General features: G+C 42.6%; 2 protein-coding genes across 7 annotated transcripts in view; one reads left to right on the top strand and one right to left on the bottom strand.

Moving 5' to 3' along the window:
* Positions 1-437: 437 nt before the first annotated feature.
* LOC139810230 (uncharacterized) lies at positions 438-20,033 on the bottom strand. Of its 5 annotated transcripts, none has more exons than XM_071773617.1 (3): positions 19,904-20,033; positions 4,831-5,228; positions 438-4,736 (listed from the first exon to the last, which is right to left on the bottom strand). In XM_071773617.1, exons 1-3 carry the CDS (start codon positions 19,925-19,927, stop codon positions 3,110-3,112), a joined length of 2,049 nt encoding a protein of 682 aa, XP_071629718.1. In that variant the 5' UTR covers positions 19,928-20,033; the 3' UTR covers positions 438-3,109. The 5 variants fall into 5 exon arrangements, with proteins under 5 accessions (XP_071629718.1, XP_071629720.1, XP_071629717.1 ...); XM_071773619.1 differs by lacking the exon at positions 19,904-20,033 and adding an exon at positions 12,341-12,484; XM_071773616.1 differs by lacking the exon at positions 19,904-20,033 and adding an exon at positions 11,392-11,870.
* LOC139810232 (uncharacterized) overlaps positions 18,970-24,210 on the top strand; it is a 25,540-nt gene continuing 20,299 nt past the window's right edge. Inside the window, exon 1 of one of the 2 annotated variants that reach the window (XM_071773624.1) lies at positions 18,970-20,479. The gene's annotated coding sequence lies outside the window, so the exon portion shown is untranslated. The remainder of the gene's footprint in view (positions 20,480-24,210) is intronic. The other variant, XM_071773623.1, reaches the window with a different exon arrangement.

Here is a 24,210-nt window from a genome sequence, read left to right as displayed (position 1 = left end):
AGTTAATAGCTAAAACACTAGCTTTGCGTTACTCAAAATTTACCTCTTCCCTCTTTTTCTTAAAAACTATAATATTTGAGAACTTTAAAAATTCGGAAAATAATTTCTCAACTAATTTTGCTGCATTTACATTAATGCGTATATTTAATAAAACAATATTAACCAGCTATAACATTAATTTCAAACAAGACCAAGTTGTTATAATATCCTAACAACGCATGAAAAACGTTACTGGACAATTTTGTCGGAGCACCTCTCTGTTAACGGCAACTTGTCAAAAGGTATCCATAAAGGCGATAGGGTTTATCGTTACATCGGCGTATATAAGCGTCAATATCACGATGCAATTTAGATTATCCGCGCTGGTTATCCGTGATTGACCTGTAAGGGGCAACTGTTTCATCGCGATGATGAAGACGAGGAGAAGCTGGCACATGTACCAAGAGAACGACGGCTTTATTAAACAACAGTCTTTTACATTTCGTGATTATAAATGAAAATGGCCCAGCACGCGATCTTTCGCATTGTACAATGTATCCGAAGATGAGAACGATCGCCGATTCCCTTTACACGATCGAGCACATACGCAAGATTTGACTTGGTTAATCTCGATCAAGTGCGAAAGCGAGAAACGCATCCTTTTTTATCTTTTTCACCATTTTACTTTCTATATTTCTCCCCCTTTCTCTCTCACTTTGGCTAATCTTAGATACCTAAAGTCGACTTATCGTCTAAGCGTTGAATTGTTGAAACACAAAATAGATATTTATAAGAAAACGCGCAAAGGACAATGTGAAAAAAAGTTGTTTCAACTTATTGTATTCACATCGTGCAATATTAACGCTAACATTCTCGGCACAGCAAGGAGGGCAGATAATTTTCCTGAATGCGAGATTATAGTATATTCATTGCTCCTGGGAAATACAGACATTTTTGTATTACCATAATACATTATAATGCACATAATCGTGGAATACAAAAACATAAATCATAATTTTCGTAAAAAAATTTAACAAACTCTAAAATAATAAAATGTTCTATAAATTCAGAAATTCAAACCAAACAATAGCTTTTAATAAGTAACGACAAACAGTAAACAGGAATTATCTTGAGTATCAGCTGATACGAGTTCAAACAATATAAATATAAGATGTGATGTACGTAATAACATTATTTTAAAATATTTCCGACAATCAAACTCGATACAGCACAAGTATGCCGTATATAAATCTTAAAAAAACAACACACTTTTATAATAAAAAATATGAATCGCATATATTAAAATAACACTACTCTCTTCCATTATAGATTTAAATTAATTTAGTATTTTTGAAAAATAAATTTAACAAAAAATGCTAAAATTTATTAAGAGATTAGTATGAAAATTGGTCCCACCTCATCAATTTCTGAACAACTTTCTAATTAAAGATATTAGCATATTTATAATACAGGATTTAATAAATATAAGTCTATACAGCGAGTTCTGCAAATGCACTAGATAATTTTATAAGATCAACTATATCAGTTTTATAGAGCCTACGGATTTGTTTATTTCATAATTGTGTATTTCACGTATCACGAATCTATCGTAAACACTTGTTATATAACGTAGGACAAGCTGACTTAATTAACTTAAAAATAAGAGAGCCACAGGATACGTCGAGTAATTCGAACCGCAAATTACAAGACAAAACTATTGCATTTGCCATGTCATAAATAGGTACTGTTGTCTATCAGCTTTTAGCGGTAATCAGGCATTTTCCGTGACTATTGTGAAGTTCAAATAGGGGGAAACCATTTAGTCTTCATGGCCACATACTCACACGCTATAGGATGCAATGGCGCAATTGTGTTCATATGTATGTGTACATGTGAACTGCATGTAACTGCGCGTTTGTTAATCGCAAAGTTGGACTATGTACCTTTCATAACAGATCTTTCTGGTTGATTTTTGATATATCATCGAATTGTTCGCTTTATCCGTCAACATATAATTGCAAAAACTTATGTATAATAAATTTAAAGTAAAATTACATTTCGTCAACGTTATAATTAAATTAAAGTTTTGATAATATTTTTTACGCAAAATTTTTTTATGTCGGTACATTGTACTACAATTAAGCAAGTATAAATATTACGTTATTGATAAATTCTATTATTTCTAACAAATGTGAAATTAATAATTATATATTTTTAATATATTTGATCAAAATGTACGTGAAAAAAATTAAATTGAATAAATTAATGCAATCTACTCGTATTTAACAGAAACAGTTCACACAATTGCAAGTCGCTTGTGTGATTATCGATACAAGCGCATATCGCAAGTTTTATCTGTTGTGTAATTATTAACTAAACATATTATTTTATTATTTATCTTCAATCATGCCTATATCTCGCAAGCAGTTTCAAAGTTTTACAATTACAATGTAACCAGTCACTAAATGCACAAAAAAAATATTTACTATTTTCGGTTGTTATAAAAAATTGATTTTCTATTTATCTAACTAATGTATAAATATGAGATGTTTCAAATTCCAATTAAATGCGGAATACTTGATTCAATTTATATTTGAGAATGTGAGTTTGTTTTAGCGAAATATGACATTTTGTATAAATACGTGAAATTTTAATTATAGTAAATTACTTCTCACTGACTTTTCGAATCTCTTTTTAACTTTCTCTATTTAACGTCGATCATTGGCAGCTGATCCATTCTAATATTTGACTAAGCATTTGTTGAATTGAATAGAAGACGTAGTTTGATCGACGAGAGTGAGAGAGAACAAGAATTATTATAATACTATGTACAAAAAAAGAACAATATATATATACAAAACCGAGTATTTTTTGACTTAGTAACGTTTCAATACGGAAATACTTTCTAATATGTAAACTATTACAAGTCTGCCTTAATCCTATGACTACAAAAATAATGCCACGGAAATATAAATTTTATAACATTGTTATATTAATTTATGGCTTGTTGATATAACGATGTTGCAATGACATTTAGTAGTTTAGAACTTGCTCAAAGTTCCTGTTTGCGTCTACATACCTTACGGTTGTAGACGTCCAACATCGGATGTTGATAGTTGATTACCGCATATCATAAACGCCGATTACAATTAGATTCGCGAACGTATTTAGCCCAAGTACGCGAAGGCGTTTGTTTGCGACTCGTGGTTGTCTGACTGCCATCTATCAAGTTTCGATACGTTTCTTCGTCGTAGGCACAGGAGAGAGTCTTCCTTCGTTTTACGGAGCCGGTTTCAAAATTGGCCGGTTGGCTGCCAACAAGCACATGAAGATCACCTTTATCCTGTAAAGCCCAATCCCAGGTATCCGCGATAGAACAATTGCAGACAAATGGGTTCCCCATGAGATTGACCGATAGTAAGCGTGGATTTGATTTGAATATTTTCGGATTGATCGTTCGTAGGTTGTTATTACTGAGGTCTAGATGTTCTAATCCACGCAATTTTTTCAGACAGCTCAGATTTTCCACACCAGATATCGTGTTCCCCGAAAGATTCAATTGAGTGAGATTGTTCGTTGTGGCAAATATGTTTTTGTTCAAATGCGAAATGCCACAGTTGCTGAGGTCCAGAATCTCCAAATTGGAAAGCTGCGTTGGGAGTAGCGAGCCCTCGTCGGGTACGATCAGCGGATTGCCACTAAGTTTGAGCTCTATTATGTCAGTCAATTGACGGTCACCGAAGACTTTTGGATCGAGGGGTACCTTGAGGTCGCAATTGTTGAGCTCTAGGCTTTCCAAACGCGTCAAATTTGCAAACAATCCTTCTTCCAGAGTATGAAGTTCATTTCCCGAAAGAATCAACTGCTTCAGGAAGGTCATTTGCGCGAAAGTGTTATTTCCAACATAACCGAGATCACAATAAGACATATCTAGGTATTCCAAAGCGCTTAACGGATTGAGAAGACTGACGAATGCATCGGATAATGGATTATGGGAAATATCAAGTTCCTCAAGGTGTTCAAACACATCGAAGGCATCTGGCAATCTTTGAAGACTACAATTGCTGAGAGAGAGCTTATGAAGCTTTGGTAGATGACGCAGAACGGCAGTTACATCGCTCGCGAACATTGGATTACCGCTCAGATTGAGTACGCGTAGCTTGCTTGCGTTTCTGAAAGCTTCCTCGGATAAGCGGTCCTTCAAATTGCAATTCGACAAGTCTAAAGATTGTAGACTGTGCAAGTTGTGGCCGAGCGTATCCTCGACATCCAGATGCCACAATTCGTTGTCCGCGAGAACCAACTGTACAAGATACAAGTTCTTGGCGAAGGCATCACCCGGTAGATTCGTGATACCGGTGTTGCGGATATCCAGATGTTCTAAGCGTACCAACGGCGTGAGAACGCTCCTCCAATTCAACGTTTTCAATTTATTGTCCCCTATCTCTAATTGTCGCAAATTTTCCAGGTGGGAAAACGCCTCGGGCGATATGTAGGTTAAATTGCATCCGTTCAGGTTGAGATATTCCAAATTCGTCAGATGATCGAAGGGGCCCGGCTCTATCCTTTGCAGAGGATTGTGCGACAGGTCGAGCTTATTCAAATTCGTCGTGTTGTAGAAGAAGCGCGTATTGAGGTGGCGGATACCGCATGAATTCAAATCGAGATACAGCAGCGTGCGGCAATTCAGGAAGGGTTCCTCAACCTCGTCCAAGGGATTGTGTTGGAGCTCCAATGTAATTAGACCCGGGTTGTCCCTGTTGAATTAATCGTATGATCGACAAAACCTATATTACTCGTCCGAGAGTGGAATGATTACCGGCGAATATAATTGATATCGAATCAGCTTACCGGAAGGCTTCGGGATCTACCCGCGTAATGGCGTTATACGAGAAGTCTGCGTCCAGAAGGTACGTCAACCCGGCAAATGATTCGTACGTCAGCTCAGTTAATCGGTTGTGTGCCATCTGAAGACGCCTCAATTTAATGGAGTCTGGAAACGGACTGATGTCTGCAATATTGTTATCATTCATGTCTAAAATATAGACATTGTGGCTGAGCTCGTCGTACGGGATGGTCGTCAGATTGCTGTCCGAGCAGTCCGTCACCCAGTTGATGCGAAAGTAGTGACAGTGACAATCCACGGGGCATTCTTGTTCCAGCAGCTCCTCGTTATTCAGGGCGAATGTCGTAACAACGAAGTACACCGTAAGCAGAGATAACGTTGTTGCCATCTTTGCCATTGTAATCTGTATCAGCAATCAAAAACAAAATAATCAGTTATAATCGGATTTCGGCATACACGATTTATTTAAGTAATTTCATATTTCTATATAATAAATCCTTACTACTGTTCATTCTTTTCAGACATTGGAAACTATACCAGACAAAAAGATATTAATTTTGTTCAAAAATTAAAAAAAAATACTATAAGAGATAAATAATAATATATATCATAATTTATATAGCATTATGATGTAACATAATAATGACTTGTAAAATATTAGTTGCTGTACGCGAATTTGGGAAAACGTATATTTGGTTTTCTCACGAAACTATTAATTCTATTAATTCGAACATCGGAAACGTGGAAATTTTTAGTTCCGCGACGTGATGTCTCGGTGCGAATTAGTGCAAATGAGTCAGCCCGCGAGAAATTGCAAGTAGGATCCTATTCATCGCGATGACAAATTACGTTCGACCAACTCTTTCCGCTGGCGGAGTGCATTACAAAGGAACACTTCGACGCCTTTGGCCGGTAGAGACAACTAGACGGTCGAAGCTTTCGATACGGGGCTTTCCGCCAGAACGATACGCGCGCGTTGCACGCCCAGCTGGGCACCGGGGCGAGGAGAGCCATCCCCCCTCGCCATCGTTCCTTCGCCCTCGGCCGCAAGAGCGAACACCATCACCATTACCATCGACGTACATTTGCCTCCTCGAGAGAACTGCCAGACCAACCCCCCAACTCCTCATCTCACCGGCCATCGCTATATTTCTCGGCGTCGCCCTCGCCTTTGGCGCCGCGATTCTTTAGTTTTCGGACACCGTCTCACCCGCGGATCCACCCTTCACGCGGGAAAACGCCGCGTGTCGGGGATGAAATCATTTGCATTCAGACTCCGGGCGAGACACTGGGTGGCCTTTTTGCGAGCGAAGCGTCGCCTTTCTTTCTTTATACGACAGCGGTTCGACCGGGGATCTTCGTAGCGACGGCGACGGGTCCTCTGAGATCCCCCAAGCGGAATTTACGCGATGACGAAGGCGCTCGTTGAATCGACGAATTCAACGCGTAGGAATATTTTTCTTCGTTCCCGTCGACGATTCTATCTCTCTCTCTTTCTTCTCTCTTTCTTTCTCTGGCGATTGCCGTATGCATTTGATGATTTCGCATTGGCTTTTTCCGGTGGGGTTACTCGAGTCATCCGTGCGTCGTTGAACGATTGTATTTAACGTATAGAGTGCCATTGTCCTCTCTGAGGACGTACTTGCCAAATCAATATCACTGTCTACATCTAAACGTACAAAGTGGCTCATCTGACGTCTCTGGAAACGATACTACGTTTGACGAGAGATTATAGGATTATGCTTCATAATTTTGAAAAGAGAGATTTACTACTTATTTCAGCTATTTTTATATCATTTTTATACAATAGCAATGCATTCTTAAATTCTCAAATCTTTAATTATTCTACGTAGATTCATAAATTGCGTATTTTTAATTATTATTTCATCGAAAACTCAATTTACTTTAAAAAATGATTTTTCTATAATAAAATTATCAAAGAACCCCTATAAATCAGGAGCGGTTAGAGAAAGAGTCATTAACGATTCAAATTTTAATCAAATAAAAACAAGTTAAGTGAAACTAATTAGAGTAAGAAGTCAAATAACTGATATATTTTCAACAAATGGCATATATTATTCCGTAAAAACTATCTGGATTCCTCTTAGAAAGAGAATATACTTTTATGTAATTTTGTTGTTATTGATCGAATAAAAGTGGAATGGTCTTGTATCGCCTTATCGTCTTCGAGAGAGCAGAGTTTATTAAATTTCGCGCATCAAAGTCTCTATTTTGCGAGTTGTAGTAACTATTGCATAAGAACACTTCGTAATATCATTACACGAATTGGCGGATGTTCTATAAAGGCGATACCTGAGCGAATGTATAATTCGAGCACTTTGCCAGCAAATGTCAAATTGCGTTACGTGAACTTCGTTGCGCATATATAATATATATATATATATATATATATGTATTCTTTGACGAAAGTGGAAGAGTACGAGCGCTAATTGCGATGTTTACCACTTCTAGCAAGTCGTACTATTAAAAATAGTGCAAGGCTGTTTTCTTACAATTTAGAAACTAAATGTTAACGAGCAAAATTTTGAAAGCGCAAAATTTTTCATATTATTTGGCACGTGAATATAAAAGGCATGATGCAGCGAAATGTGCTTTTTTCTAATTTAATCTAATATTTTTACAGTAAAATTGTATTTATTTTACTATTGCTATGTATTTTAATTATTATATAAAAATATGTATTGTGTGTATTACAATTGGAACGCGGAATATTGTTTCTAGTACTAATTTTTTGTATCTTGCAAATCTAGAAAAGTGGCTCCGTTTAAACGCGTCAGGTTTTTGTCCAATTGTTTTTGATAAATTCTACAAAGGTTTAATGAATTTAATTGGAGCCATGTTGACTTTACACACAGTAGGGGTGCTTTCTCAACTTCACTGAAAAATTTCGAATTAATTGATTACATTGTTTTGTAAAAACGATACACGTTTTCAATGTTTTCATTTGTATTGTAGAATATTGATACATAATAGCGTACTCTATCGCTGTTATAACGTTCAAACATTTTCAAAAGACATAAAATCCTTAATACACATAAGAAACTATTTAATAAAAAAAAATAGTATTTTCCTAATTCCTAATAATGTATGGTAAGTATTCGTTTAAGACGTCACAAGCACAAAAGTTGAAATTGTGCAATCGAAGATTCGAAAGATTAATGCCGAATCCAAGAATTCCAATTATCATAAAACTCCCCATGGACGACTGAACGTCGAGGAAGAAAATTATATCCTGCTAGAAATAACGTGCATCCTTTCGAAGAAAAATTCCAATTATGCATTTACGAGGAAAATAAATCGCGACAAAACCGCGTAGCCGTTTCATCGTAATAATCGCGCAGCTACGTTAACATGGCAAACGGAACATCTGTTTTCCACGCACGTATAGGAGTCTCGCCAGTTTCATGATATCGACGTGATATGGATCAAGGGCCGCATCTCACCACAAGAGACTGACACTTCGCCTATATTTCTCTAAACTATAATGGTCGTGAAAAATGACTCTGCTACACGGCTGGCCACAAGATTGCACAAAGTATTCCACCGCATATCGCATATTTCATTCTTCGTGCATCAAATGTGACGTCTCGCGTATATCTGCGTCCAGAACGGCTGTTGAGATACTTTTTGTTTCATAGAGACCATCTCTCTGGATTTATCCCTACATACATCGAAGTAAGTATATAAGTAATATAATAACAGCTGTCGAAATATGTACGTATATATGTATATTTGATAATTGTTATTACATTATAATCATATATACTTCAACTTACACAGAAATAAATAAATAATGTAATAAAAGTTATCGAAGCGTTAAATATGCCTATAAATATACGTACCTACATTTAATGCATATTTAATTTCTTGATAACCATTATTATGGCTACGGTCGCAACGTGACGCTACAAATGCTTTGGAGCGTTCTTCTTCTCTTTCTTCATTGAAAGAAAAGAGAAGAGGAATGCTTCGAAGCATTTGTAGCGTCACGTTGACCGCGTAGCCTATGTTATACTTATCTACATACTCCGACTTAAATAGGAACATATCTGGTGTAATGTGTAAGTAAAACGATATCACACTACGATAATTGTTATCGTCATACCTTGACGAGATAATTTTTATCGTCACACTTTAACGAGATCAAATCTACGAAAATTATTTTCAACGTAAAAAGAATTTCAAAGCGTTTGATACTACGATGATATCACGCTCGCGATACACAGCTCTTTCATTCATTGCACTTTATTGCACACACACTGCACAGGATGGCTATTTCATTAAAGAGCACCGAGGTCTCCCCAGACCTCGTCGCTCCCAAACCGAATAGTTAGTGGGTAATCTGTAATCTGTCCCTACCGTCGCACGAATATACGAGAGTCAATATAGCGTACCAAACAGCAAGTTATTTGCGGAAGACCTTGCCAGATTACACATCGCACAAATTTAAAAGTCTAAATGTAAGAGTCTAGAAGCGACTTGAAAAATTGTGTGGAATATCTTTTAAAGGTCTGTTAGATTTCTGTGTTGTAAACTATCTTATGATGAAGTTCCTAAAGGTTTAACAAGATATTTCCTCGTTATTTTCTTACATACGTATATGTTGTTGCAAAAGTTTTCTTGTTCTTCAATTGTTCTCTCTCTTTCTTTAAGTGGCTTCGCGATCGAACTTGACCGATTATTTTTGCGAGGTAATCGATTGACCTTTGACTGCGTAAGTGCCGTAAGTGTAAGAAAACAAGTACTATAAAAAAAAACATTCTTCTTTATCTTTCATTCACTATTTTAAAATTTCTCGTTGGAAAAGCGTGAGCAAATAACTTGCTAATTAACTTATTTTTCTACCGTACGCGCTGCGTATAATCGCTCGGAGAAAGCGGAATGCTTTTGGAGGTATGCGTTTTTTTTTACGTACCAAGGAAAAGGCCAAGGAGACCGACAGTGTGCTGATGAGGAAGAAACGATCGTCGGAACGGCTCGCGCGCGTCCGTCGGTGGACAGAGATAGATTGAGCGGTCGTATTGCCGAGAGCCGCGGTTAAATTAAATCATATTCGAGTGAACTCAGGGTTAAAACCTACCGAGGCGCGCTCTCGTTCCGTACGCGTGTTACGCGCGGGACACGCTCGGCTTTCGGGCCCCGCTCGCTTTGTTACGGCCCCGCTCGTTTTTTTTTTACTCATTCCTCATTTTATCGTTTCTCTCCTCTCTCTCTTCTTTTAAAATTTGATCATTTGAACATTCTATTTCGTTTTAGCTCATATCAATATGGTATTACCACGCAAGAAGGAATATTATTATAGAAAGAAGAAATGTACATTCTCGCGAATAATATTATAGGCACAAAAGATCCAGCCCGATTGTATCTGGCACGTTTCCTATTTATTTAATTGTGATCATATTCGGTCATGACTCTCTTAATATAATTATATTATTGTAATCCGTTATTTTTGTGAAGTTTCTACAATGTTTTAATAAACTTGAAGGCGTTATTTTCTTAGCGGATATCGTATTCTTTAATATGATGATTTATATACGTAGCATGACTTTTAAAAAGAAATTAATAACTTATACAAATTTTTATCATAACTTGAATGTCTAGCTGAAAGGATTAAAATGCAAAAAGTGCAGCTGTAAATGAAACGGTGGGCAACTAGTTCTTTTTCAATTCATTTAGTTTCAGCGTTTTACATTCACACTGTAGACAGTAATCTTTATGCTGATTCGTGACAATGACGATGCGACAATTGGAGCTTGTTATACAATGAAGAACCAACTTCAAGATACGGTGTGCAATACGTGCGGTCAGCCTGTTCAGAAAAATTATTGAAAATCTTATCCCGGCATATTACGTAATAATCAATTATCGAATTGAAAAACTCATCTTCCAAAAACTATCATCAGGCTTAATTCGAATTTCGCGCACAATTATATATTTTTATGCACGCGCTTTGCATTGCGTCCTAAAAAAAAACATGTTTCCATATATTGCGTAATAATACGTCCGATTGATGAGACATTCAGAATTTTATTTATCGAAATTATAATTCACCGTCTACTCCTCTGCTGCACACATAATGCTTTTAAATGAACGAGGTTCTTGTCGCGTACACTTTTGGATGCGCCTTACGTATTCGGTATTCGATACGCGTACATATATACATCTATTATACACACGTGTCAATCTCGCGCGCAATTTTCGTCAATTTATGTGAGGAAGTCTCGGCTGTCTCGGGAGACATCTCGGAGCAAGGTTCGCCCGAGAGGCACTGGTTTCAAGACTCCGTAATCGAAAAGAGCCTCGCATCAGAATGCCTGTCCCGCGGACTGAAACACCTCGCGAGAGAAATTTTCTTGCAGCGGGGGTGGCAAAGTAGATAAAATAGTTCAGTTGTCGCGAAGAAGCGCCTCGGGGGCCGGCCTGGCCGCGACTATGCCTACGAATTGAACGCGACCTCGCTCTTCCTAACCTCCTAATTCCTCGACCGGACGGTCAGCCTGTCCTATATTAGGCGGGGAGGGGAAAAAAAGAAGGATTCATCTTACCGTGGGGACGCGGATGCGGCGTTTCCGGACGAGGGGGGGGCCTCTTACAATCCGTCGAGCGTTATCGCGGTCTGCATGCGTACGAAGGTCCGATAACGCACCCTCGGTAAACGTAAAACGAGCACGGATACTCTCGGCGCAGAAGGTACGGGGGGAGGGGGAGCGGAGTAGAAAGACACGGCGGCGAGCGACGACGCGACGAGACAGACGCAGCGTCGGGCATGCGCTTGCGCGACGGTGTGCGAGCTCTTTCTTCTTTTCTTTTTTTTTTTCAAACGCGTTTCGCGCTCGGAACATATGCGAGGGGGAAGAGGGATGGAAAAGAGGAAAAACCCGCTGGTCAGATCGACAAATTGCGCCGCGATGCGCGCGATTCGGCGACTGAAAGAAAATCACGGCGACGCGGACGTTATAAACGAGGCGCGCGCGCGCGGCGCGCCCCGGGCCCCACGGCTTCCACGAAGTCCACGTAAACGCGCACCTATCTCGCGCGCGCGCGCGAGTGACACGTTTTGTTTACGTTTCTCCCCGCGACAACGATGTTGCTTTTAGCCGGGACTGCCGGGAGCGAAACTAGCGAAAGCGGTGACCGCACCGCGATAATGGAAGATGTCGTTACGTCGTAGGCGCTCCGGATTTACCGTTCGGTAACTCATTTTGTTAACCCGCGCGCAGCTCGTTTAATTACATATATAATGAATTTTTAAGCACCGTCAATACTACGTCACGTTTAAATATTATACGCTGTTCTCCTTGATTTACAAACACCGGCCCGACTTTCGGTTACGATTGTCGAGAGAATCGCTTTCCGCTCAGGCAGACATTCGCGCAACGGTTTTGGAAATTAATTACTCGTCGTTTTACAATTCGCTCGTATATACGCAATGTTCGTGCGCTCGCTGGCCCTAACGCGTATATACATCGAAATATATGTTTTCGACTCACGTACGTTTTCGTCCGTTCCCGTCCGCTTTATCACAGCGGATCCGAGATCCTCGTGCGTGCAGCAGTTGATCGCGTTTGCAAAAAGAAAGAATCACGTACACGTACAGGATGAAACAGGTGATTGATTAATACTGGCTACGTACGAATAGACCCGCGAGACGGAGGAGGGGAGTGACGGGCGCCGCGCATGCGTCGCTCCGTACACGACGCGCACGTTGATGACGAACGAGAGGCCAGATTTAAAAACTGTAGCGTACCTCCTAATAAGGGAAAATTAAACAGCTCGAGATAAACGATGGAAAAACTGACGTGTCGTGACACATACAGCGTACACGTCGTATTTACGCATTTGATTTATCGCGGATCGTGCTTGGCCGGTAAAATGGTCGCCGACGAATAAGGCTTCGTCACCGTCGACGACTTTATTTATTTTCGTCCACATTTTTTCCGAGAAGCTGCAATCGCGGCGGTTAATTCTCAAATAATGACTCGATATCTCACGGTAATCGAGAAAACGTAACGAATTCGAAATACGAATATTTAATTGTTTATATCAAGAGACAGCGGCTGTTTCTAAGATCTCTTGATTAGGAACAGAGACCTTTTTTCAGAGAAATCGAAAAGCAATTAAGAAGGTATTGATATCTGAACTCGAAGTCGCGCGGAAAAAGTCACAGCTTTGCATAGTAAACTGGAATACCCTCGAAAATGATGAAAAACTAAAGTTGAAAATACTGATACAATGTGAAACTACAGGATCAAGAATTTCTTAAAGTAGATATTTGAAAATACTTTTATTTTTCAAATTATATGTAAAAAAGTAATTAGTTTATCTTTAATTGAAACGGAAAGTCAAAAATATATAAAACTGATATATCTTTAACTTTCTCTCGTAAAATATTTTTTTATCCGAGCCCTCTGTCGTTAATTTTCGTGCGGGGGAGAGGGCTGAACGGAGGATCCCTTTTCGCGTTGACGTCACGTCGTCAACGTGAATCACCACGGTTATTCCGTTTAAATTGTTTAACGAGTTTCACCAGTTATAGAATGTCACCTCGGCACTTCGCGTGCGCTCGTATATACGAGAAGTTTTTCCTTCACCGATCAAACGAATCTGTATGCGAAATTACTGATGACGTCAATCGGGCACGGCGAGTTTTGGAATCGGCCTACCGTTTCATTTCTGTGCAACGAAATAAACAGCAACAATCTCCACCAATTGCAGCTCCGAAGACCTCCGCGTAGCTGCGTTCGTCACTTATTTTTTATCGCGCATTAGTTGCTTTCCATTTACACTCAAGTAATCTGAGTCATTCAATTATGTGAGTATTTTATACTCGGGTAAGATGTATGTCATTTTGTATTTATTATACCTGCTTATTTCGATGACAAAGCTATCGCATAATAATACAGGTCCATGCCTCACTTTTAATATAAGTTTATTAGATTCATTAAAGCACATGGTCTCGATTGTGGATAAAAACTCAGTCGAATCTCACTTGCCAGCATGCAAAAAGAACGTGCATTTAACTGAGTTATGACGTCACAAGTGAGAATTATCTGAGTTTTGATGTAAATGGAAAGCAACTATTAATTGTCTGTTTGTAACTACTTTTCTTTCCTACTTGCGATTATTTAAAATCTTTAACATTAACATGCACGCACACATCCACTTTTGATTTTATTAATCATTTGTAAATCTGTGATACATTCGCGTTGATGTACAATGCACTTCCGCTTCTAAATTTCATAGTTCGTTGATTAGATTATATTTATTTTTCGTTTGTTAATTCACATATGTTCCTTTCATCTGAAAATATACTCGGAATCTCGATGATATGTTGTAGTATAGATCAAAATAGATTATAAAAGATGTGATTTTTTATAAAATCCTGATTTCCTCAATCATACGCGGAAACAGGATAAATTGGCGAGATATTTTAGAAACTGATTTCTCGGAAGAGGAATAATACGCGTCTATATGTTATAAAGCGGCTATTGTATTCTCATATTTTCCGCTAATCACGTTCGAAACGTCTCTGACGTGTCCGCGCGTGACGTTTACCATTCAATCGTCAAATTACGGACCGAGCGATATTGTTGCCGAGGACATGAACGAGATATGCGCGAGTATTAATCGAGATACATTAAACGCATGCCACAAGCTTTCAGTCCCGCCGTGCATTCTGCTGCATATCGGCAAATAAGTCGCCGCTTCGCGGACAGCTGATCGTCACGACAAACCGCTGAGTTGCAAAAACGATGTGTGGCAGTGTACGACAACAAACATTAAAATCCGACTGTTGAGAGACTTTATGAACTTTAATACAATTCTAATTATCTTTGGTTTCGCGGAATCGTAAACTTTGTACGAATTCATTATAAACTATCTTGCGTGTTGACAAAAGAATCTTAATTTTTTTCTATTCATAGCTGTTGTTATTTACTGTATTTTCTTATCATTCTTGATTTTATTTACGAAGATTTATTCTGTTCTATATTAACGTCATTCACTGACTTACGGATGAAAAATTGAGTCCCATTAAGATCAATTGAGAGCTTTTATTTTTCGTGGTCAATCTCATCTACACGTGCAATATATTCCATTGACAGAAAAAAAGGGAAAAAGTTGGGAGAAAAATTTCTATAATTTTGAAAAAATCTCGGAAAACAAAAAATGTATATCCAGCTTGTTACGTAATATATTATTATATAAATAAGCGAACGAGCTCTGTCGCGTCCGGAGTATTAATTATTATTTTATATTTTTCCAACAGCCTCGTTTCTCGCGCACGATCGCTAATAGGTAGTAGGCGCGTCGCAAAAGCAACGATCACGGCACTTTTTAGAAGTGCGATTGCAAATTCCTGCCGCGGCGAGAGAGCTCTCGTAACGCGCGTTTGCATCCCTGTAGGGTCGTCGCCGCTATACGTATGTATGTATTCTAGATTTGAAGAGAGAGGACAATGGGAAATCGATGCGGGTCGGATATACGCGGTACATACGTGTCACTCTCCCGTACACGCATATATGCCCGGTTCTGTTGTTTGTTCATGCGGTCAGTGCGTGATTGAGCGACGCGGGTGCGGACGCGCGTTCCGCACGCTCAGTTTCGTAGAATTGCATTCGCCGTGATCGGCGATCGGTCGGAGGTCAGAGGCGCGCTCGCGCGCGCAAATATATTGCGAAACACCCGGAAAATAGCGATCTCATGATCTCTTGGCTGAGCGGGAAAACCGACGACCTGCCAATCCCGTGCTCGTATCAGTGGCGCATCGATTAACTTTGCGATTGACGTTACAGCTTCTCCCGATTCCGCGCGCCGTTGAATTATCGTCTCGGGATTAATTCCCCCTCCTCTCCTTCTCTTTCTCCACTCTCCATCTCCCACTTTGGTCCGCGGATCATGCCGGAGTTATCCTTTTTTCTTCTTTTTTTCGAACGCCGTATAACGAGGGAATCAAGGATAGCAGAGCGGCGGGGTTCAAATTTAATGGGACGTAACGTCGAGCATTCCGACGGGAGCGCCAACCGGTTGAAAATGTACGCCTCTCGGTGATTAATGGGACTTAATTTTTCATCGCCAAGTCGGTAAATCGCGCAAATACACCGAACCAGAAATTATCCATGTAAATAAAATCATCGCCCCTGTGGACGGAAATAAAAGAAAAATCTTGATTATTTTTCCCTATTTTTTTTTCCCGCAACCCTCGACACTGACGCTATGATAAAAAATATCTGTCCTCTGGCCTGGAAAATTTTTGGCTGATGAAACGTATCTCTATATGCAGAAGGAACGAGTTGCATTTTTAATTAATATCCGCAACATGTATTTTGTACATTATTGTCGTCGTCCGAACGATGACTCTGATTTAAACAAAAATACATTAATAACTTTCTCGTAGGTTTATAAGATGCACTGAGAAAAAAATACTGTTGCTTCAATTAAATGTGGAATTCCGGGGTGCCAAAAACAAATAGTTGATTCAATTGTATAAATAGTTGATTCAACTATAGTGTAGTTGTTTTAATAATTCAAATATTGAATCAACTATTTATACAATTGAATCACTATTTATACAATTGAATCAACTATTTATATTTTTGGCACCCCGGAATTCCACATTTAATTGAAGCAACAGTATTTTTTTCTCAGTGTGCGGAAATAGCATCAATGTTAAATTGATTATCAATTTAACGATGTAATATTACATTTCCAGCTTCATAAAACCGTTTCAGGACCGGATAGTAATCGACGCGTGGTTTAAAAGCACAACAATAAAATGTATAAAATTAAAAAAAAAAAATTATTATTAGGTAAAATCGTCCAGTGATCGAAAATGTCGATATTGATTGTCAATTGTCATTTACAATATTTCGATGGAGGGAATAGTTTGAGAGGCGCGTTCGCGTCTGCGGAACGACAACGACGAGGAAAAGATTCAATAAATCTACTTATGCTTTCAAGAAAGGATTTTAGAGACGCGGGACACACGTGCGGCATCGTCGTAAACACAATGCTGTTTTACGACGGGCGATATTGTAAGTATTATATATACGCATTTTTCATGACGCATTTCGGATTTTGACTCGCATCTTATCGCGTTTACTCACAACGCGCCGTACGTGTCAAGGCTCTCGCGGCGATCCTTATTTACGCATCTATAACTTTAATGTCAATTTATGCGCCGCTATTACATGCGGCAATTACGTGATCCGTACGTCGCGTCGCGTCAAACGGACGCTTATCGTGCGCCGATTTTTTTAATAATCCAATATTTGCGCGTGCAATATATCGGATAAATGCAATTTACCGTTCTATTACGTTACTGGATATTTGCGCGGAATAAATATCTGCCGTGCGGCCCCCGGAATATTATACGTGACGCGCTATTTTTTAATGGCCCCTCTGCACAAACGCGTGAATCGCTTAACGTGCGCTTAACATGTTAATAATTTAACGCATAGCGTAACAAAAGTATCAGGATAATACGTATTATTTCGAAACAAATATCATCGAAATACTTTGTTTAGAACATTTCTTTCATTCACACGTTCGAGAACGTAACGCAACAACAAATATTTTGCACAAGACAGTTTTATGTTTTATCATTTTTCTCATCGGCCGATGCTAAAATCATTAGTTATAAAGGTGGACGGTAGATGGCGATGAGACGCTATTCGGCTCGTCCGAAGAATCCGTAGAGAATTTCGCGTAATAAAACAAGACGCGCATCGATATAATGGAGAGATAAATTCCACGAAAGGCTGATAAACGGTTATTCAAAATACAGGAGAAACGCTCAATGATATAATAAGCCGCAACGTTATTTACGGACTTTTGTCGCTATTATTATTTAAACAAATGCCGTTTTTCTTTTCTTATTTACACGATGCTTCTAATTACAATGTAGCTATCTTTTACGTTGATATTCCGCGATAAAATTAAATATGTGTCACCGAGGCAAGCGCGTCCCGGATAAATTTCGAAATACTTCTCGGTTGCGAGCGTATTGTCTATACGCCTGTGTGCGTGCGTGTGTATGTGTGTCCCATCTCTTTTTCGAGCCTTGTACTCCCGTGGAATTATGCGAGAATGACTTTGGCAGAGCTCCAATGCGCCGCAGAATGCGCGGGGACAACATATATACGGAGCAACGAACTTTAGTCGGCGTGACTTCGGGCGTGGATTCTTTTTGTTTCGACGAGAACTTTTCAGCCGGGAAACCTGATGTAGACGTTTTCTTTAGCGGCAATAGAACGAAACTTTCGTTCCGTACACGCCGTTCGTCCCTACGCGACGCGATAATTGCGGAGTCCTCATACGAGGGTGGAGATGGATATACATATATCGAGAGACTCTTTGAAAAATGAGGCTTATACGCTAATTGCAAGTACATCGGAAATCGAATCTCACGATAAACACATTCTTTCAAATTTATTTCAAATTCAAACATTATTCAGTCGTGGAGGAATAAATTCGGTCTCTCTCTTTCTCTCTCTCAGATCTCTCATTTCTATTACAGGAGAAAAACATTATTGCGGTAATAATATTATGTCGCAACACAAGCGACGTGCAGGAATGAAAACATAAAATCGCAGAGGGAAAATAGAGATAAGAGAGAAATATTATCATTTAATAAAAGCGCTTCCGAAAACATCAACATATTTAGCGTACCAACGCGACGCGTAATACGCGGTTTGTAATCCGGTTTTTTGCCCTAATTTTTTGCCTCGTTATATTTTTACGAGGCTCAGCGCGGATGCTTATCGGTGTTATCATACCGTAATTAATGCGATCATTATCGCATCCGCGCTGGCTAGATTAAAAGCTGCGCGCACACCCTACACCGCGGACGCGCGCACGCCGCACACCGCGCGGAAACAGCTTATAGCGTTTCAGGTGCGGTGATTAAAAATTACAGCTGGCGCGCACGGCGGTGGAAAAGAAGGAAAGAAAAGGCAAAAACGCGAATGCCTAGACCGAATCTATGCGCGTCGTAATTTTTAATTATTATTCCGCGACGATCGCGCGCGGTTTTACGTAAACCGCGCGCGACCGCCGCGGCCGCGTCGCAACCTTCGCGCCAGCTCTCGCTACGTACGCTTAATTAATTGAACACAACGTAATTACGGGGGGACGGCGCGGCGCGGCGCGGCGCGAACCGGCCGGGACAGCCAACCATTTTTAATTAATATACGGCGAGAGGCACGATTACGAGTTTCTCGTTAACGCCCTTTACGACGCCGGCGACGACGACGCCGACGCCGACGCTCCGTGCATTTACCCGCGGAATATTATGCCGCCGCGCCGGTAGCGGCAAACATTTCCGGGTCGAACACTCGTCGTAAGACGGGGGGAAGAGGGAGAAAGAGAGAGAGAGAGAGAGAGGTAATTACGATTCCTATTACGCTAAAGCCGATACCGGTAACGCACGACCCTATTCAACCCTCGGCCGCTCCCCCACCCCTCCCCGGAGGATCCGGAGTCGCCGGCGAAATAATCTCCGCGAAATAATCCTCGGGAGACCCGCCCGGTCCGACGCAATTTCGCGCGAATATGAATAAGAATCACGACTCACGCGTGACTCGGCGTCGCGGAGGGGCGGGGGGGTGGCCTCTCTCCGTTGCGGCGAAGTTAGGGCGCTGCCGGGTGGAGCAGGGTAGGCAGGCAGGCAGGTTAGGGTTGGCGTCGGGAAGAACCGTGGTGGAGGTTTGGGATTAGAGCGGCGGCGGTGACGGCGGCGGCGGCGGCGGCGGCGACGGTGACGGTGACATGGTGGTGGAAACGGCGGCGATGGTGGTGGCGAGAATGACCGACTGCGCTGACTGCGCAGACCCCGAAGTCTCGCAGCCGCGAGTACGTAGTCAAACTCCGGCTCAGTAAGGACTGTGGTTCCCCCGTTCGCAGTGCAGTTCGAAATCTCCGGGAGCGAACCGCGTTCTTTCGTTTTTTCTCTCTCCTTTCCTCTTTCTCTCTTTCTCTCTGTCCCTCCCTTTTTCCCTTCCCCTCTCTCTGTCTCTCTCTCATTCCGTCTCTAAGATCTAATCCCGATTTCGTCTCTACCTTCGTTTTCCCGTCATCGGTCATCTTCGTTTATCGTCTCCCTCTCCTCGCTTGTCGCCTCCGCGTTCCCTTCACCCGCCGAGGCGCCCCTTAACTTTTTTCTTCCTCCGCGGTTTGTCCTCCGTCGTCCACGCAACGTATACGCGCGCGACCGGAACCCGGAACCTCGGTGACCGTTCGCGTCTCGCGATTGACGGGACACGGGCGAAACGCGCTGGCGATACCGGCGATAGTGCAGGCGGATCACGTCCCGTCGATCCGAGCAGGTGCCTTCATGGCGAGTCACGTGGATCGGCGGCGATCCGGCGATTCGGGAGAGTCTCGTTAGTCCCGGTCCGGGCTGCACGGCGCGCCGCGGTGCGCGCGTGTGTGCCGCCGTCTGATCGTCGGCGGATGTCTACCACTGGACCGACTGGACAGACTGCTGAGGCTGCTCATCGGTGTCCGCGGGTCGCGGGGTGACCGGAGTACGGCGCGGCGGAGAAGCACGGAGTACATACGCGGTGGCGATCCGCGGTGGTGCGGGTCGATGTGCACAGGTCCGAGGAGACGCACCGACACTTGGCCTCGCTCGGTGTAAGTACCACCCACACTCTATGCTCGTTCCACCCGCTCTAACCCTCGAAACCGCCCCCCTAAAACACACGACACGAGCCCACGAGCCCGCCGCGCGCCGGTTCCCGACCGTGAGTCACAGCATAGCACATCACCACGCGCGCCCGCCGCCCCGTGCGATAAGTCAGCTGGAAGCGTGCGGACTGCGGTGTGCGATGCTTGCCGAAGCGGGGGCTCTTGGTTCACGGGATTTCTCGGGTCAGCTGTTTACCGGTTGTGCGCCTCGGCGCACGCCGCTATCGCGGGACGTGTATCGCGTCCGGTAGACTGATTAAATATGCATTCTCTTTGGTGCGCGTACTGCGCGTTGCCCTTAAAATAGGGCTTCATCGACTCGGCGTTAAATCGCCCTCCGTGTTTATACACGGTGCTCTTTTATATAGACCTCCGAGCTGCGAGCTTGATTTACGGAGGAGCCCTGACTTGCCTTACAAATTTACGAAACGTGCGATGAAATAAATCTTTCATTAAACGCGCACGGCGGGAGCCGCGAGTGACTTTTAGAGCCATCACGCGCACTCTTATTCTCGAAAGCCACTTAGCTTTTTCTTTTAAGCTGTTTCTATTAAATTCTCCCGCGCGACTCCGTCGTTCGCGGGCACGCATTTAGAACGATGAAATCAAATTGAAAATATTGAGTCTTCAGAGTTGCTATTTTTACTAATTGATGATACCGCTCAAAATACGCTTTGTATTATATATCTCTTCTCGAGTAACTATTACTGTACCATTATCGAATTTGAAACAGTCTAGCATACTAAATAACACACTTTGCTATTTAATAATTTCAATGCCGAGCTCATCTGCTGCGTTCTTACTAATATAATACTGTTACGCGGAAGCGGCGGGATTTTCTCTCTATTTTACAAATGTACGCGCAAGATATTACGAACACTTCTTGAAAGAAGCGCGGCGGAAAGGGGAGCTTGCCGCAAAGCGAGATACAGCGGAGAAGGCTCATCCGCAAAAGTCGATAACAAGCACGTAATCGTAGAATCGCGATTCCGAGACTCGTTAAACAAATTAAATCTCCCACGGCTCCCACGTCTCCGCTAGTAAATATATTACGGTGCTTTCTTACGCCCGCTGGCGCTTTGGCATCATAATTAATTATCCGATACCGCGGATATCCCTAATCCCCAACGAGTTCGAGCTGCCGAGGCCGAATGAGCTCGTAATGAAATGCACCCCTCTGGGCCTCTCGTTTCCAGCGGACGCTGTTGTTTTTCCAGCCAGCCGATGCGATGGGAGAAGTGTGGCCCCCGAAATATTCTCCAAGTTTAATAACCGCCGGCTTATATATCGCGCGGATATTAAGTACGCGTTAGCACGTACGTCTCCCGACGGTATTAAATTTTGACGTTCCTTCGGAGGCGGGGAGTTACTTTTCCTCTTCTCGAGGGGTCGTTTAATGACTCGGAGTTTGCAAAGGAGAATTACGGCGGTTAATACATCGTAATTACTTCCACATGCCTACGCGCGAGAAGCGGCCCGCCACCCGCCCGCGCCCGGGCGACTCATCCGATCCGTTCGGATATTTCACTTCGCCGGGGATATCTCGACGTTTAATAACGCGTGTAGTCGTGTACCCGCGCCGACGAACTTTTGTGTGTATATTTGGAAACTTATTCAGTTTCATAACGGATGATTTGTCGCGGTCGTAAAACCGTATCGCCGCTCGCGGTGATTTGTGATCTCGCTCAAGAAATCTATACAATGCTCTACACAGTGTTCGGGTGTTAATATCCCGTGCCACATAAATTGTAGATCGCATATGTTACGCACAAATACGTTTATAAAATGTAGCACAATTTTTCAGAGTTCGAGTTATGTGGAGATTTTGTTCGTAAAATATTATTTATACGCGAATGTATTATAACGATGTAAGACCAGCGATATTTGAATATTAAAACAAATCTTAAATCAACTGAACAGTTTCTTTTCCGTTTTATTTAGAGAACAAATTTTTTAGTCGAGCCAGGAAATTCCAAGTCGAATATACAGAGAGCATACTTGTGTCACGGACATTTTATAATCTATTTTAAATATTCCTTATAACACACACACATTGCCGACAACCCTCGCGTGTCGCGCCGCGATCTATCAAAAATCAATTTAAACGTTTTAGATCGCATTCCCGGGGATACGAAACTTTTTATCTGTTATAACAGTCGCCGTAGCGTGATTAATCGACCCATCCGTACTACTATTAAATGGGATGCGGATAATTAATCGTCGGTTTCGCCACAACACCTGCTTGCCTAGCGTGGGAACATCTGAACCGCGTTTAGACGCGCGGCGCGGCGGCTCCGCGCAAAAACGGCGGGCATGCCGATCCGGGATCCGTGTGCCGGCTACGGCGCGAGTCATTAAGTAAACTGTAAATCTTGCTTATACTCGGCGCTACGCGCCGGGCTTACGTCAAATCCAATCGTAAATTCTGCGATATGCACGAGAGATATTAAACCCATACGCACTCTCGCATTCCTCTCCCTCTTCGGACGTTCTCCCATTTCGTGCCTTTCCAGCGTAACAATAACCGCGCCAAGTGCCATGGCGAGAGCTTCGCTCTCCAATAATAAAGCGGCCCATAAAGCTCACCGGGCGTAAATGACGCGGGAATTACAGATAGTATTTACATCGTCTCGCCCGTAGAGGAGTGCCGCAGAGCTCGGCCAGTGTTCCCCGCTCTCGAGCTTGTAATACGACACGTTCGTCAATCCATTCTTGCGCACACGCCCACGCGAGTACGCGACGGAAAGAGGAAGAAATGGAGAAAGAAAGAAAGAGAGAGAGAGAGAGAGAGAGAGAGAGAGAGTGCGCCGGTAATAAACGAAGCCGTAAAAAGCTCGACACGGCAACTACGCGCACGCATACGTAATCGACGTCGCCGTTAGGCGTTAGGAGACTTTTAGGACGCGGGTCGTCCTAAAAGAAATTTTAATAAGCCACAAAGCGATCGGGTAGAGATCCACAGCAGGCGGCACCAGCCTCAGCAACGGCGGCGGCGGTGGCGGCGACGGCGGCAACCAGTCCGCCCTCCCGGTCGCCCTCCAGTCAACTTCCAGCGGTCGTGATAAATCAGGACGCACCTGGCGTCCCTCGCTGCACACACGCCAGGTCCGATGCATTCGCCCGTCGCGTACTCGCTGGATTACCCTCCCTCTCTCCCCGACGCGACCCGACGCTCGGAGAAAAGCGTATTCTACGGAGCGGTCGAATTAAGAGCCGCGGGAGCGTAAGGGGCGCGCGCGAAGAACGGATGGAAAAGGCGAAGGCTATAAATACGAGGAGAGGCCAGGAGAGCTAGGGCGCACGGGCGAAAAGACACGGAGGCGGAGAGAGAACTGTCCTCGGCACAATGCGTGTGCCGCACCAATCCTATTTTCAGAGATACCCATCTCTCACGGTTTCAGCGGCGGCAGGGTGGGACGGCGGTATAGCCGGGTAACCGCTTTATCCCTACGGTCGAATCGCTCCTTCGAGGTTGGGCTCGCTCGCAGCTGTGTTTCGTCGCTTCTTTAAAGTCCATCCTTCCCTCGCCTCCGTCGTCGCGTCGCCTCGATTCTCTATCCGAAAAAACATCGGAAATGCAAAGCGCTTTCACCCCGGCGCGGCGCGACGGTAACCGTCGAGAGTCGCGAGGGGTAGATCGCCCGATGCCGGAGAGTGCGTTTTCCATTTCGCTCGTA

This window comes from Temnothorax longispinosus, chromosome 3, assembly GCF_030848805.1.
Source record: "Temnothorax longispinosus isolate EJ_2023e chromosome 3, Tlon_JGU_v1, whole genome shotgun sequence".
Lineage (NCBI taxonomy): Eukaryota > Metazoa > Arthropoda > Insecta > Hymenoptera > Formicidae > Temnothorax > Temnothorax longispinosus.
The sequence above is the reverse complement of the archived record's forward strand: the minus strand, read 5'-3'. Positions and strand labels throughout refer to the sequence as shown.